We start from the raw sequence: 17,992 nt of genomic DNA, 5'->3' as shown, positions 1-17,992 counted from the left end.
AGTGATAGTTCCCGGTCATGCTTGACTCTCTGCGACCTCATGGGCCGTGGCCCACCAGCCTCTTCTGTCCACAGGGTGCTCCAGGCAAGAATCCTGGAGTGGGTTGCCACGCCCTCGTCCAGTCCCTTACCGTAACCCAAACAATTTCCCTAGTCTTTGGGCCTATGCTCCAGACCTACTTCAAGCCCACATTTCTCTGTGAATCATTCCTAGGCTGTATGTTCTTCTAAATTCACATACTGTTACTTTAAAAATCCTTTATACAAATATTTTTCAAATTGAGATTCAAAAAATCAACTTTTTGGATGTCGACTTTTTGGATGCATTCTTAATAGAATGCATCACGTTAAGAAATATAAAAAGTTTCATAAAATCTCTCTCAATTATGAACACAAATCCATACCAACATTTCCAACTCGATATGTCCTGGGTCTCAATATAATGTGCAATTTCTAGGCATTATGGGAAAAAAGAGCTTTAGAAACACTGCTTCTGTATCTTGGAACTCTCTCCAACCAGTATATAGATGCCTTCTCATTCACGGTATTACACTGGATGGGGTACAGTAATTGATTTAACCAGACTCCCATTAAAGAACATTTGAATTATTTCCAATTTCCTGATATTATAAATGCTGCAGTGAATAGCCTTATACTGATATCATTTCATATATACACATGTATAACTAAAGGATAAGTTGCAGAAGTCATACTGCTAAGTCAAAGTTAGATACATTTTATAATTTTTATAGATTGTGCTACACTGCCTTCTACAATGTGTGCGCTTAGTCCTGTCCAACTCTTTGGGACCCCATCGGCTGTAGCCAACCAGGCTCCTCTGTCCATGAGGATTTTCAGGCAAGAATACTGGAGTGGGTAGCCTTTCCCTTCTCCAGGGGATTGTCTCAACCCCAGGGATCAAACCCAGGTCCTCCACATTGCAGGCGGATTCTTTACCGTCTGAAACCAACAGGGAAGACCAAGAGAGGTTTTTCTAATTTATATCCCCATCTCCAAATTATCTAAGGGTTTTTATCTGTACATCTTTGCCAAGACAGTAAATTATCAAACTGAGTTTATGCCAATCTGCTAGGTAAAAACATGACATCTCATTCTAGTTTTAATACTCCTTTATTCCGAGTAATATAATCATCTGTGATATTTTAAAAGCCATTTGTATTTTCATTTTGTGAACTACCCATTCATGCCCATTGCTAACTTACTTTTTTATCATCTTTTTCTGATAGACTGTAACCCACCAGGCTTCTCTGTCCGTGGAGTTTTCCAGAAAAGAGATGGGGTGGGTTGCCATGCCCTTCTCCAGGGGATCTTCCCAATCTAGGAATCAAACCCAGGTCTCTCACATTGCAGGCGGATTCTTTACCATCTCAGCCACCAGGGCAGCATTCATTTCTAGAGGTTCTTTATATATTAGATATTAACCCCGTGCGGTATGTGTTTTCTTGAATAAATTAGCAAATATTTTAATTTTCTTTTGATCTTGTAAAAAGCAGTTATTATATATATATATAGTTTTATTTTTTATATTTTGTTTTAACTTATTCCTTTATGCTTTTACCTTTCTTAATTCCTTTCTTTTGCTTTCCTTTTAATTATGGTGTTTTTTCCTCTTAATTTTTTGAATTAGATGTTTAACTCATTTATTTCATTCTTTTTGTTTTATCAGTGTTAACTTTTTAAGGTACTTAATTTTCCTCCAAGTGCAGTTTTGTCTGCATGACCTAGCTATATGAAAAATTTTATTTTCCCCACATATGTCTTGAATTCATTGATGCAAGCAAAGAATACAGAAATTTAGAGTTCTTTCCTTTCAACAGGTATTTCTGCTAGAGCTTAACAAGACCTAGAGCAACTTGGTTCTTTGATCATCTCTTTTCTTACCTTTGTGCTATACAACTTTTGCCTAAGCTAAGGAGCTTTTGGCTACCTAAACATGTACTTTTTTAAGTCTGTGGATAATATATAGCTCCTAGTTTCATGAAAAATGCAGTTTATACTTTTTTGTTTTACTTTTTTTACACTTTTTTGTTGTTATTGTTCTAAGGTTTCCACAGATAACAGGGACAAAAAGTTGTTATGTAAGCATGTGCATACTAGAAATCCTTCTGTACATTTTCTGTGTGCATTTCTACATGCTTCTTGGGCTTCTCTAGTGGCTCAGACAGCAAAGAATCCACCTGCAGTGCAGGAGCCCTGGGTTCCATCTCTGGATCAGGAAGATCTCCTGGAGAAAGGAATAGCTACTCACTCCAGTATTCTTGCCTAGACAATTCCATGGATAAAGGAGTCTGGCGTGCTACAGTCCATGGGGTTGCAAAGAGTCAGACACGACTGAGCGGCTAACACCTTCCCTTTCCCAGGGTCCACATGCACAGATTTTGTAAATATTTTTATTTTTTATTTTATTTTATTTTTTTTGTAAATATTTTTAAATGATGAAATGATACACTCCAGACAACGTTCGTGCTATAAACACCAAATCCTATCCTTTAATCTACATTAAAAAAAACTTTAATACAGTTCTTTTAATCTCTCAGCCCCCATCTGACTATTTTATCACCCTTCCATCTCTTTATATGGTAGATAAAAAGAATATTCTTATCTACCAAAAACCTTGCTCCTCAGACTAAAAATATTATATTTAAGGAAGTCTGAGGTAGACATATGCATGAAATTCTTTTGAGACATCACATAAGAATCATTAGTGGCCTCCAAGGTCTATTGGAGAAGGAAATGGCACCCCACTCCAGAACTCTTGCCTGGAAAATCCCATGGATGGAGGAGCCTGGTGGGCTACAGTCCATGGGGTCGCAAAGAGTCAGACATGACTGAGCGACTTCACTTTCATTTTCACTTTCACGCATTGGAGAAGGAAATGGCAACCCACTCCAGTGTTCTTGCCTGGAGAATCCCAGGGATGGGGGAGCCTGGTGGGCTGCCGTTTATGGGGTCACACAGAGTCGGACACGACTGAAGCGACTTAGCAGCAGCAGTCAAGGTCTGTTAATTTTTTGAGTCCAACACTGCTCTTCCTGTGTTGGAGCAGGAAATTTATCTGCTGGTAAATTTTGAGATAAAAAGCTGAAAGTCAGTCTATGTGTTATATATTCTATGACAAGGTTATGTTATTTCATTAAATGGAACAAACCCAAAATCCAAACTTAATTTGACTTTCCAAACTATGCAAAATGAAGGGTAAATATTCAGATATTATCTGTATTTCCCTGAGTATCACATGCTATTATAGTTCTTATTAGACTAATTTTCATACTAGATGGGACCGTAACTGTCAAGTTCACTGGTACATACTACTGCTAGAATACTGAACTACAGAAAGAATTTCTTCTTTAACTATTGACGTTACAAAGACTACAGATGATAACTCATGCTAGCTAGGGTTGTAGTAAAAAATGATGAATAGAACAGAATCATTTTCACGTTACCACTCTGAAATTTATGAGAAATGTGGTTTAGATTAATTATAATTTCTGAGTTTCCTCACTTAATAATGGGGATAATACTAATCCTCAGTTCACAGTTGTTGAAAATATTTAGTAAAATAATAGAACTGGAGTGTTATTAACAGACTATACACTCTATGAATACAATTTTTCCTTCACAATTTAAAATCTTCCAAATGTGCCTTCTGTTCTGTTTGTCCTGTTAAAGAAAGTTTTTGAACAGGAAAGTATATGGTATTTTATAGTTTCCAAAATCTACAGAGAAAAATGAACTTTTCCTGAGTTATGTCATTTTATAATAAACAAGGTGTCTGGTAAGTATCAGAAGAAGTAACTACATGACTCAAGTATAAGGTAAAATGAACAGTCTCCAGTGGTCTGAAACCTTACAGAATGAACGGAGCACCTCAATGAAAAGCACGCTCTCCCCTCTGCTCTTCATGGCATGCGTCTGTCGGAGAAGCCATCACCAGAAATCGGTCACCTCTCGGCATGTTAATTTCAGTCACAGGTTTACTCTCGCCACAAAAATCTGCTTCTAATATTCTGGCATACTGCACAAAATTCTGATTAAAAAGCCACAATTACTTGATTTAAGCTGGCAGGCAAGTCATTTACTTAAAAGTTCAACTTCACGGCTCACTGCCTAACTTGGCCTGAACTTAATCATGAACTTTAACTTCCATTCAGGAAGAAAAAATTTTTATAGAGCTAAATCTAAAGAAATATTAAGCTTCACAAGCCAGACTTTCAAATGTTAAAGGTGAACTAGATGTCTTCCTTACCTATATCTTACAACATCCTCTAGTATACCTTAAATTCCAACTCTGTCACCCAATATTACTAATAATTTTCTTTTTATAGACACCTATAGTTTTTGCTGTGGTAAAGATTTCTCCAATTTAATGTTTTGTGCAACCAAAGATACTTCCTTTCCATGAAACTCACACACATGTCCCGTTAAATAAACATTTTATTCCCTACAGCCTCTGAAATTTAGGCTCTACCACCCAGACAGATGGCAGTTAAGAAGACGGGTTGAATACCTCAACTCTGCCGACAGCTGTGTTGTCTTGTGCAAGTGATTCACCATTGTAAGGTTCAGTTTCTGATTCATAATTGTATGGGGTTAATAACAATATTTGTTTCATGGGAATATGTACAGTTAAGGCATATAAGAAGTGTGGAAGCACCTGGCTTCTAGCAGTTGTTCAGGGAATTCAATTCTTCAACAGATAATTACTGAACACCTACTGGCTGGCTGGAGAAGGAAATGGTAACCCTCTCCAGTACTCTTGCCTGGAGAATCCCACAGACAGAGGAGCCTGGCGGCCTACAGTCCACGGGGTCGGAAAGAGGCAGACACGCCCGAGCAACTGAGCACATACTAGCCAGCAGTGTTTGAGGCACTGGCTGCACTGATTATTGAATGCAATTCCGGCCCTGAGAGAACTTACATTTCTCTTCTGGGAGATAGACAACCAAAACTACATCCTACAGTATGATGGCAGGTAAAAATAATGGCAACAGAGAGAAACTGAGGAGGAGAGAGAGACATAAGGGGTAAGGTGCTATTTCACACGCAGTAGTCAGAAAAGACCTCCCTGATGAAGTGACATTTGAACAGAGTCTGAGCTGCGGAAAGAACAGGCCCTGTGCGTCCGCCCGTGCTGCTGATACGATGACGGTGACTGTGCCCAGAAACCCGTGTGGGACACCTCCCTCACCCCCACGCCTTCCCACAGGCTTTGGGAGGCAGAGGAGGAAAGGACAGCCAGGCAGAGAGAGGGCTGGGTGGGTGGAACACCGGTTCGCTTCATCGTCATGAGAAAGCTCACTTCTCTAACTCAGGCTGTCTAGTTTCGTGTGCCTCTGGGAATAAGAGAGAAATTACCCTGGTCACTGTCTCCTCTACTAGGCATATGATGCACACGTATATTCTCATGAGTGAGAGAAACAAATGGAGAGAGGCATAAGGTGTTATAAACAGAAATTATACTGAGACCAAAATAGCATTCTTTATGTAGGCTAAAAATGAAGTCTGGCAAGATGGAAATTAGATGTTTTATAGCACATTATATGGTCAAAGACTAACTTCTTATACAAGTTAAATCAGGAGATTCCATTTATAAGACGACAAATAACTTTCCAAAAGAAGATACATAACAGATAAGACCAGCATAATAAAATCCATATCAATTTGTTCCTCACTCCTGATTGAAAATTATCTGCTCTCATAACCCTGTTTTGTGATTTTCTTTTAAAAGAGTGGTATGATTCTTTAAATCAAGTGCATAATAATATTTACCATAAATTGAGATAATAACTTGCATATTTCAAATATCAGTACTTTAGATCAGGTTAACAGTCAACTAGATTGACTTCAAATTTCTACCTCATAAAACAATCATACGTAGCCCCTTAATCTTTTATAGCTTTCAGTATAGTTATTTTCATAACTAAGGCTATAAAATGCTGGGATAATTGGCTCCACAGTCAGAGTTGGGAGTTTGAGAGGAAGAGAATAATTGGCCATGTAACAGTCCAGAGAATCTACTCCATTTCTCCAGGATCATTTCATGGAATATTTCATATTATGAGGGACACAGCCTTATTTATATATTCCTACCCAAGCCCGGATAAGCATTTTTTTGTGTGCCTCTTTTAGGGCTTTGATCTGTCAATTTAGACTTGGCTAAGCAAGCAGACAATGCAAACACTAGGCTGGCTTATGAAATGAGTCAAAGTCATCTGACAATATCAGTATCTCTGAAAATCCAAGTATATCTCATTAACCTAACATGGTCCAAATGCAGTATCTTCACTGCACTGACCTTTACTTTATATTGGGATGCACTGGAGCTGAGTTCACACTTTCACATGTACAGTTAAGGACACAAAGCTCCTGTCGCTCAAAGCGCTGGAGCACGGCAGTGGTGAGAGCTGTCGGAGGCCCCTGGATTTATGGTCTGAGCAGCTGGGTGTTTGGTGATACCATCTACTATAAAGGGAGAACAAAGTCTGTAGGTAAATGTGATAAATTCAGTTTTAGCTGAAAAGTAGAAAAATTTTAGATTTGGGAAAGATATATATCTGAGCTGGAAACATAAATTTGCAAGTCACTGATGTATTAATAGTAAATAAAGCCATGAGAACAGACAGCAGTTATCAATGTCTTTCATCTTTCATCGATGAAAGATGAAACATTAATAGACCTTTTTTAACTAGAGAAAAAATATGACAACCTGTTACAGACTAAAGGAGAAATTTCATAGGGTTTTACAAAAGTGAATGGAAAAACACTAACAAAGAATGAGTCAATCTCATAATTCTAGAAAATTATGCAAAAAGGACAACTCTTTAGCCACCAAATTAATGTTTAGCAACTGACTTTAAAATCTTCTGTGAGTGGAATGTTAAACTAAAGAGTGAGTGAGATATATATAATATAAGTACAAACACAGACACTATGTGCCAGGCTAACAAAGGGAAATATAACAACTGTATTTTAATTTTTAAAATTTTAGGTGAATTTAGATTACATGCTAGCATTCTTGGGAATAACACTTGCTTCATATTACAAGTCATCCCTGGATATGTAAACTTCAAATCAGCAAATATTAACCTCCCAGGTTTAAGAACTTCCCTATTTCTACACTGTTCTTCACATGAGATGGCCCCCTAAGGAAAGGGGCTCCTGTTGACCCCGAATCAATTCCTGGACCATTAAAACTGCTCAGCAGCTAGGCTGGCTCCACTGTTCCCCCCAGTCCAGGTGCCACAGGCTTCACCTTAAAAACACAAGCCTTCCTCAACCCACTGACTACCTCACAGATCGCTTAAAGCATATGAATGCAATCTGCTCTGTGATAGATCTTAGAGGTAACAATGACCTAGAACAATCTCTCACCCAGCTACCTGACTCTACAGTGAAGCTATGATTTACTGCCCTTGAGAAGAGTAACACAGCTTTTAAAAATTCCATTGTCTTGCAATATATCTTAACATCAAAAAGCAAAATTCTAATTAACTCTTAATTGCTGGACATTTTCTTTGACATCTATATCTTGGAATCTTTTATAAACTAAACCTTTTAAAGTTTGAACCTTACAGTGTGAAGGAAAGCCTCAAGTCTTTCAAGAAACACTGGAAAGGAAAAAGAAAAAAGACAGGCCATTTGTAATCTAGCAAACACTGAATAAAAAGACAACCCATCTGCCATCTAAGTAAAACCAAGGAAATGCCATGCTTTAACTACATTTGTTTCCAAACTTATAAATAACCTAAGAACTTTATTTAGTGTGGGACATAATTCACGAAGCAGTCTTTTCTTTTTTCTTTTGTTAAAAAAAACTGAATGTAAGCACCTACCTTAGGAATAGGATTCAGCAGAATTACACCTGACTTCTTAGTGATGACCTGTTTTGTTGTATAGTGGTGGTCTATAAGTTGAGGAATATTTGAAAACCCAGTGCCTTCAAAACGATACATATTCTGGAGAAAGAAAAATAAAGTAGAATAATCATGAAGACATTGCTTAAGCAACACTACAATTCATCAATAAAGTTGCATTTAAGAAAAACTATTGTTGTACAACCCTGTGAAGATACTTAACATTGCTGAATTATAATACACTTAGAAATGGCTAAGACAGTAAAAATAAGGATAAATGATACTGCAACATGCTAAAAACTGACCTTTGCATCAAGAAGCTAATTTTCATAAATGATTAAACGTAGTCCAGATTGTTAAAAAAAGAAAAAAAAAAAAACAGACAAAAAGAAAAATTTACAGACCTGGAATGCATTTTGCTAAAATAATAACCAAAGGAAATAAAACACAGGATACATTTAAGGAACAAGAAATATGTGTACGCATGTTTGCATATGTGTTTCATTTGATAAAACTTTCAAGATAAAAAATAATCTTAAAAGTCTGTGGAAGTATATCCAATATAATAATATTTTAAGGATACCTCTGATGAACATTTATTTCCCTTTCACCAATACAGTATGAGTTGATTTTTCTGTACTTGGGTTATTGACGTATTATTCTTTCATAAAACCACACAGTCAAAAAAGAAAAAAAGAAAGTCATACAGTCTTTCACATACACTTGATAGAGAAAATGCGGCAGAGACAAATCTGTACATATCAGCATAATCACACCTCGCACTTGTGATTTCAACACACCAAGTTAGCAGCATTTTCTCAAACTCTGTCGGGACCTCTTTCCTCTGTCTTCAAAAAGGCACATCTGTTGGTAATCTTATGAATGAACTGACGGCAATAAATTTAGCAAAGAAAAAATATCTTATTGGGTCTATTTTTGAATGAAAGGAGCATTATGACACAGTGTCATGTAACAAAGGCTCCTACCTGATTATTCACAAAGAGCTCACATGTAGACATGCATAAATACGGATAAAAACGTGTTCCATTTTTTAAAAATCCTATGGTAAGAAACAAGAAATTTCAGAACTCTCCAAATTTGGGAATTATTTACATTACAGGAAGGAATTTTTCCAGTTAAAGGATAAAAAAACTCAGACACCATTTGTACAATATAAAATTCAGTCAGTTCATTTGCTGAGTTGTGTCTGACTCTTTGCGACCCCGAGAACTGCAGCATGCCAGGCCTCCCTGTCCATCACCAACTACCGGACTTTACTCAAACTCGTGTCCATTGAGTTGGTGATGCCATCCAACCATCTCATCCTCTGTCATCCTCTTCTCCCGCCTTTAACCTTTCCCAGCATCAGGGCCTTTTCCAAGGAGTCCATTCTTCACATCAGGTGACCGAAGTATTAGAGCTTCAGTTTCACCATCAGTCCTTCCAAAGAATATTCAGAACTGACTTCCTTTAGGATGGACTGGTTGGATCTCCTTGCAGTACAAGGGACTCTCAAGAGTCTTCTCCAGCACCACAGTTCAAATGCATCAATTCTTCCATGCTCAGCTCTCTTTATAGTCCAACTCTCATATCCATACATGACCACTGGAAAAACCATAGCTTTGACTAGACAGACTTTTGTTGGCAAAGCAATGTCTCTGCTTTTTAATATGCTGTCCAAGTTGGTCATGACTTACCTACCAAGGAGCAAGTGTCTTTTAATTTCATAGCTGCAGTAACCATCTGCAGTGATTTTAGAGCCCCCAAAATAAAGTCTGTCACTGTATCCCCAGCTATCTGACACGAAATGATGGGATCAGATGCCATGATTTTAGTTTTCTGGATGTTGAGCTTTAAGCCAACTTTTTCACTCTCCTCTTTCACTTTCATTGAGAGGCTCTTTAGTTCTTCTTCACTTTCTGCCATAAGGGTGGTGTCATCTGCATATCTCAGGTTATTGATATTTCTCCCAGCAATCTTGATTCCAGCTTGTGCTTCATCCAGATAAGCGTTTCTCATGATGTACTCTGCATGTAAGTTAAATAAGCAGGGTGACAATATATAGCCTTGATGTACTCCTTTCCCAATTTGGAACCAGTCTGTTGTTCCATGTCCAGTTCTAACTGTTGCTTCCTGATCTGCATACAGATTTCTCAAGAGGCAGGTCAGGTGGTCTGGTATTCACATCTCTTTAAGACTTTTCCACAGTTTGTGATGATCCACACAGTGAAAGGCTTTGGCATAGTCAATAAAGCAGAAATAAATGTTTTTCTGGAACTCTCTTGGTTTTTCAATGATCCAACGGATGTTGGCAATTTGATCTCTGATCAATCTGATCTCTGCCTTTTCTAAAACCAGCTTGAACATCTGGAAGTTCACAGTTCACGTACTGTTGAAGTCTGGCTTGGAGAATTTTGAGCATTACTTTGCTAGAGTGTGAGATGAGTGCAATTATGTGGCAGTTTGAGCATTCTTTGCCATTGCCTTTCTTTGGGAGTGGAATGAAAACTGACCTTTTCCAGTCCTGAGACCACTGCTGAGATTTCCAAATTTGCTGGCATGTTGAGTGCAGCACTTTCACAGCATCATCTTTTAGAATTTGAAATAGCTCAACTTGAATTCCATCACCTCCACTAGCTTTGTTCATAGTGATACTTCCTAAGGCCCACTTGACTTCTCATTCCAGGATATAATGGCTCTACGTGAGTGATCACACCATTGTGATTATCTGGGTCATTAAGATCTTTTTGTGTAGTTCTTCTGTGTATTCTTCCCACCTCTTCTTGATATCTACTGCTTCTGTTAGGTCCATACCATTTCTGTCCTTTATTGAGCCCATCTTTGCATGAAATATTCCCTTGGTATCTCTAATTTTCTTGTTAAGATCTCTAGTCTTTCCCATTCTATTGTTTTCCTCTATTTCTTTGCACTGATCACTGAGGAAGGCTTTCTTATCTCCTTGCTATTCTTTGGAACTCTGCATTCAAATGGTTGTATCTTTCCTTTTCCCCTTTGCCTTTTGCTTCTCTTCTTTTCACAGCTATTTGTAAGGCCTCCTCAGACAACCACTTTGCTTTTTGCATTTCTTTTCTTTGAGGATGATCTTGATCACTGCCTCCTGTACAATGTCATGAATCTCCATCCATAGTTCTTCAGGCACTCTATCTATCAGGTCTAACCCCTTGAATCTATTTGTCGCTTCCACTCTATAATTGTAAGGGATTTGATTTAGGTCAAACCTGAATGGTCTAGTGGTTGTCCCTACTTTCTTCAATTTTAGTCTGAATTTGGCAATAAGGAGTCATGATCTGAGCCAAAGTTAGCTCCTGGTCTTGTTTTTGCTGACTGTATAGTTTGTCCATCTTTGACTGCAAAGAATATAATCAATCTCATTTCAGTGTTGACCATCTGGTGATGTCCATGTGTAGAGTCTTCTCTTGTGTTGTTGGAAGAGGGTGTTTGCTATGACCACTGCATTCTCTTGGCAAAACTCTATTAGCCTTTGCCCTGCTTCATTCCGTACTCCAAGGCCAAATTTGCCTGTTACTCCAGGTGTTTCTTGACTTCCTACTTTTGCATTCCAGTCCCCTATAATGAAAACAACATCTTTTTTGGGTGTTAGTTCTAGAAGGTCTTGTAGGTCTTCATAGAACCGTTCAACTTCAGCTTCTTCTGCATTACTGCTTGGGCCATAGACTTGGATTACTGTGATATTGAATGGTTTGCCTTGGAAATGAAAAAAGATCATCTGTCGTTTTTGAGATTGCATCCAAGTACTGCATTTCAGACTCTTTTGTTGACCATGATGGCTACTCCATTTCTTCTAAGGAATTCTTGCCCACAGTAGTAGATATAATGGTCATCTGGGTTAAATTCACCCATTCCAGTCCATTTTAGTTCGCTGATTCCTAAAATGTCAACATACACTCTTGCCATCTCCTGTTTGACCACTTCCAATTTGCCTTGATTCATGAACCTAACATTCCAGGTCATGGTGGAGACTTCTGACAAAACGTGGTCCACTGAAGAAGGGAATGGCAAACCACTTTAGCATTCTTGCCTTGAGAACCCCATGAACAGTATGGCAAAAAGATAAGACATTGAAAGATGAACTTCCCAGGTTGGTAGGTGCCCAGTAGGCTACTAGAGATCAGTGGAGAAATAACTCCAGAAAGAATGAAGGGATGGAGCCAAAGCAAAAACAACACCCAGTTGTGGATGTGACTGGTGATAGAAGCTAAGTCAGAGCCTGTAAAGAACAATACTGCATAGGATTCTGGAATTTTAGGTCCATGAATCAAGGCAAATTGGAAGTTGTCAAACAAGATGGCAAGATGTAAATTTTATAAATGTTAAGTCAGCTTTTTCACTCTCCTCTTTCACCCTCAATCCTGTTCACTATTTGCCATTAGAGTGCTATCATCTACATATCTGAAGTTGTCGATATTTTCCCAGCTATCTTGATTCCAATTTCTGATTCATCGAGTCTGGCATTTCTCATGATGTGCTCTGCATAGAAGTTAAATAAGCAGGGTGACAATATACAGCCTTGACATACTCTGTTCCCAATTTGGAACCAGTCTGTTGTTCTATGTCCAGTTCTAACTGTTGCTTCCTGACCTGCATACAGGTTTCACAGGAGGCAGGTCTGGTGGTCTGGTATTCCCATCTCTTTACGAATTTTCCACATTTGTTGTGTGTCAAAGGTTTTCTTGTAGTGAATGAAGCAAAAGTAGATGTTTTTCTGGAATCCCCTTGCTTTCTCTATGATCTAACGAATGTTGGCAATTTGATCTCTGGTTCCTCTGCCTTTTGTAAATGCAGCTTCTGCATCTGAAAGTTCTCGGTCACGCACTCGTGAAGCCTCTCTTGAGGGATCTTACTACAATGTGAAATGAGCACAGTTATATGGCAGTCTGAACATTCTTTGGCATTGCCCTTCTTTGGGACTGGAATGAAAACTGACCACTCCCAGGGCTGTGGTCACTGCTAAGCCTCCAAATCTGATAACATGTTAGGCGCGGCACTTTAACAGCAGCATCTTTTAGGATTTTCAGTCGCTGAAGCGGAACTCCATCACCCCACTAGCTCTGTTCACAGTAGTGCTTCCTGTGGCCACTCGACTTCACACCCCAGGACGTCTGGCTCTGGGTGAGTGACCACACCATCCTGGTTGTCTGGGCCACTAAAGACATTTCTTCTACAGTTCTTCTGTGTATCTTTGCCACATCTTCTTAATCTCTTCTGTTTCTGTTCGATCCTTACCATTTCTGTTCTTTATCATGTCCATCCTTGGATGAAATGTTCCCTTGATATCTCCAATTTTCTTGAAAAGATCTCCAATCTTTTCCATTGTGTTGATTTCCTTTACTTCTTTACATTGTTCATTTAAGAGATCTTATTTCTCCTTGCTATCTCTGGAACTCTGCATTCAAATGGGTATATCTTTCCCTTTCTCCCTTGCTTTTTGCTTCACTTCTTTTCTCAGCTATATGTAAGCCCACCACTTTGCCCTCTTGCATTTCTTTTTTCTTGGGGATGGTTTTGATCACCGCCTCCTGCAATGTTATGAACCTCCATTCATAGTTCTTCAGGCTCTCTGTCAATCAGATCTAACACCTTGAATCTATTTGTCACTTCCACTGTATAACCATAAGGGAATGGACTTAGGTCATACCTGAATGGCCTATGGTTTTCCTATTTTTTCAGTTTAAGTCTGAATTTGGTAATAAGGAGTTCATGATCTGAGCCACACTCAGTTCCAGATCCTATTTTTCCTGCTGTATGGAGCTTCTCTATCTTCAGCTGCAAAGAATATAATCATCCTGATTTCCATATTGACCATCTGGTGATGTTCATGTGTAGAGTTGTCTCCAGTGTCTTTGGAAGAGGATGTTTGCTATGACCAGTGTGTTCTCTTGGCAAAACTCTGTTAACCTTTGCCCTGCTTCATTCTGTACTCCCAGGCCAAACTTGCCTGTTACTCCAGCTATCTCTTGACTTCCTACTTGTGGGTTCCAGTCCCCTGTGATGAAAAGGACATCTTTTTTTTTTTTTGGTTAGTTCTACAAGGTCTGTAGGTCTTCGTAGAACTGGTCAACTGCAGTTTCTTTGGCATCAGTGGTTGGGGACTTTGACTACTATGATGTTGAATTGTTTGCCTTGGAAACGAACTGAGATCATTCTGCTGTTTCTGATATTGCACCTAGATACTGCATTTTAGACTCCTGTTTACTATGAGGGCTACTCCATTTCTTCTATAGAATTCCTGCCCACAATGGTCATCTGAATTAAATTTGCTCATCCCCATTCATTTAGGTTCACTGATTCCTAAGGTGTCAATGTTCAGTAAAGATATGGCACAAGAAGATGAGCCCCCAAGTTGGAAGGTGTCCAATACGCTGGGGAAGAGCAGAGGGCAACTACTAATAGCTCCAGAAAGAACCAAGAGACTGGGCCAAAGCAGAAGTGACGGTCAGTTGTGGAAGTATCCGGTGGTGAAAGTAAAGTCTGATGCTGTAAAGAACAATATTTCATAGAAACCTGGAATATTAGGTCCATGAGTCAAAGTGAACTGGATGTGGTCAGACAGGAGAAAGTTTAATAAAACGTAATAATGAGATGAAGCTGCCAGAGAAAACAAAATTTCAAATTAGCCACTAGTGTCATAAAGACTTTGTATAAATTTCTAATATATGTCTTATAACTAGAGAAATAGTGAAAACAATAATGGGAATTTTCAGCCTCCCATTCTAAAGCACATATCTAGTTTTTAATCTAAAGGTAGCTTTCTGCCCCTGACACAGTAATCATAATGGAGTAACACAGAGAGTAACACAAGCAGCAGTACCTCCTTTATGGGCTGAAAGGAGAAACTGATTCCTGGCAATTATCTGTTTAAAGCCATCCTTCTGACATCAGGGACGTCCTGATGCTAACACAGTGCAAAACCAATTAACTCCCTTGCTTAAAGAAGAAGATAAAGAATCTAAAAATTTAAAAAAAAAAAAAAAGAATCTAAAAATATTGCCAAGGCAGGTTGCTCACACAGTTCCTCTAAGCAACTATGGTGAAGAACAGCACATTCACAGAAGCCTCATGCGCTGTCAGTGGGAATGTAAACTGGTGCAGTCACTATAGAAAACAGTACGACACTTCCTCAAGACTAAAACTAGAACTACAGTACATGTGTGCTCAGGAAGGTCTGACTCTGTGCGACGCCCTGGACTATAGTCTGTCAGGCTCCTCTGTCCGTGGGATTCTCCAGGCAAGAACACTGGAGTGGGCTGCTATTTCTTCCTCCAGAGGATCTTCCCGACCCTGGGATCAGACCCTTGTCTCTTATGTCTCCTGCACTGGCAGGCGGTTTCTTTACCACTAGTGCTACCTGGGAAGGAGTATAATATGATCCAGCAATTCCACAATGTGGTATTTTTCTGAAGAAAATAAAAACACTACTTAGAAAAGATATGTGCATCGCTATGCTTATTAAAGCATTATTTACAATAGCCAAGATATCAAATCAACCTAAGCATCCATCAACAGATGAATGGATAAGAAAGAAGATACGCACACACACACATGTTGGAATATTAGTTGGATATAAAGAAGAATAAAACCTCACCATTTGTGACAACATGGATGGGCCTAGAGGGTTTCATGCTACGTGAAATAAGTCAGAGAAAGACAAATATTATATATGGAATCTAAAAACCAAAAATAACAAAGCAGAAACAGACTCATAGATACAGAGAACAAAGTGGTCTTTGCCAAACGGGAACAGGGTAGAAGGATGAAAGAAACAGGTAACGGAGATGAAGAGGTACAAATTTCTAGCTATACAACAAAGAAGTCCTGGGACAATTCGCATAGCACAGGCAATACAGTCAATGGACTCTAATAACTTTATGGTGACAGATCATAACTAGACTTATCATGGTGATCATTTTGTAGTGTGTAAAAATATCAAATCACTATGATGTACACCTGAAACAAATGTAATATTGGAAGACAATTTATACTTCTATTAAAAAAAACAGAAAAGTACATTCAAAAACTGTTGAAGACTTGGTTCTTGATGCACTCAAAATTCCAAATATTACATTTGATCTGGTACAAATCTGGTGTAAATGTATTATAATTCAGCTAAGAGGTTGGGTTCACATATAGATGGGCTCTTTTTAAAGTTTCTCTACTTTAATAATAATGTGACTGCTAATATGGCTTTAATGATAATGTGACTGAGAGAATTCATATTCATTTTTAAATAAGAGATTTCTTTTTGGAGCTACTAATGATCTCTATGTGAATTTCAAAAGAAGCAATAAAAACAGTAGTAGAGAATAAATTTCCACAAATTCTGACAAAATTGTGTTGTCATTTGTATTATATTTTAAAAATTCAAGTAATACATCATTAAAAAATAAGTATAAATAAAAATATGCTATGACTCAATTTTGTAAAATTAAGAATTACATAAATACATACAATTAGATATTTTTTAAATCTCAAAGAATATTCCCTGCATCTATAAGGGGGCGTTACTGTGAAGCACACATTCCATGATACATATTTCTGAATTTTCACTAAGAGTATGCATTACTTTTGTTTTTAAAACATTCACAATATCCAGAATTCATTCCTGATTTATCACTGTGCAACTTAAGAATCAGTCATGCATACTGATGAAAAACACATAAAAAGCAGAATCAGATTTTGTTGCTACACATATTTCCAGAAGACTATTATTATGCAAGAAAGTCAGAGAGAACAGCATAAGCACATAAAAATGAGAAGGGGATTCAATGAATGTTAATTTGAAATATTATGCCTGAGGAGACCTGAAAAAAAGTTGAGGATAAGCATGCTTCAGAAAAAAATAAAAAGCAAAGACGGAAAATCATTTCTGAAAGAGACCAAGATGAATAAGCTGAATAAAAGCAAAATGTTAAAACACTCCTTTCTGGGGTAATACCCAAATCTAAAAATATAAAACATAAATTTTAGTTTTCTCAAATAAAAACAGCACAGTGACTAGTTGTGACACACTGCCAGCTAGAGCAGTGAGCAGGAAGGGCTGTGGGGAGCCCGAGGAGTGATGCCAAAATAACCCTGGCACGGCATTTCCTAGTTAACTTTTTTATTAATTCCTCAGACGTTGTCTCAAACGTTAACTTTCTTAACCTTCCCAATTAAAAGCTTTCATAGCGCTGTATATCTTTATAGCATTTACTATGGTTTATAAATACATATATTGTATGTGGTTTACAAATGACCGTGAATCCTCCCCACTATGTAAGCTTCATCTGGGCCTTCATCTGGGCCTTAAAAGCACTCAATTAGTATTTCCTGGAAATTAAATAATCAGGGTTTGGAATGGCTTTGTTTTATTGTTAAGATGGAAGTCTCCTAAGTCCCTATTTGTGTGCCTGGGGCACAGAAAATGGCATCTCATGAAGGTTTCATTTTGACTTCAAGGTATGTGTTGCCATCTCTTGAATCCTTGAACGGCTGGGTAGCGAAACAGTTAAAAGAATCTTAAGTGTATTCATGTCAATGTATGACAAAAACCACTACAATATTGTAATTAGCCTCCAACTAATAAAAATAAATGGGAAAAAAAAAAAAAAGAATCTCAAACGTACAAGCACAAGGCTACAAACTTGGAATTGACTGTCATCCAAGCAAACTGTGGATCTGTATTTCCTTTCACTTAGTCTATCTGAAGACCCACAGTATGGACTTCAAGGGTAGTTCAAAGAGCCCAGAGACTGTGGCAACAAAACAAAGCAAAGCCGTCTGGTGCACTCAGAGACTAGTCCATCAGCTCAAAGCGGGACTGAGCACATGGTAGACATCCAATAAGTACCTGCTGAATGATCTGATGATGTAACACGCTGAGATACCTAATTTCACATGGTTAGTACTCACAGCCTCCACTTGTGTGCTGTTTTTGTTTGATTGGCCCACATCCCAGGGTCCTACAGAATACTTGCTCCAACTAGTACTTCTTGATTAAAATGAATGAAGAAACAAAAAATGACGATATGCAATTACACAGAGGACTTTCCCCCAAGTTTTATTTTAAAATATTTATTATGTTGCTATTTTTCAGTTCAT

At 38.1% G+C, this 17,992-nt stretch overlaps 1 protein-coding gene across 2 annotated transcripts in view; it reads right to left on the bottom strand.

The window, feature by feature from the left end:
- Positions 1-17,992, bottom strand: part of FER (FER tyrosine kinase) — a 450,974-nt gene that overhangs the window by 216,972 nt on the left and 216,010 nt on the right. For both annotated transcript variants that reach the window (XM_065923334.1, XM_065923426.1), the window contains exon 12: positions 7,853-7,975. In XM_065923334.1, coding sequence (XP_065779406.1) covers positions 7,853-7,975 — 123 coding nt within the window. The remainder of the gene's footprint in view (positions 1-7,852; positions 7,976-17,992) is intronic.

Source organism: Muntiacus reevesi, chromosome 1 (assembly GCF_963930625.1).
Source record: "Muntiacus reevesi chromosome 1, mMunRee1.1, whole genome shotgun sequence".
NCBI classification, from domain to species: domain Eukaryota; kingdom Metazoa; phylum Chordata; class Mammalia; order Artiodactyla; family Cervidae; genus Muntiacus; species Muntiacus reevesi.
This window is presented reverse-complemented; position numbering and strand designations above follow the sequence as displayed.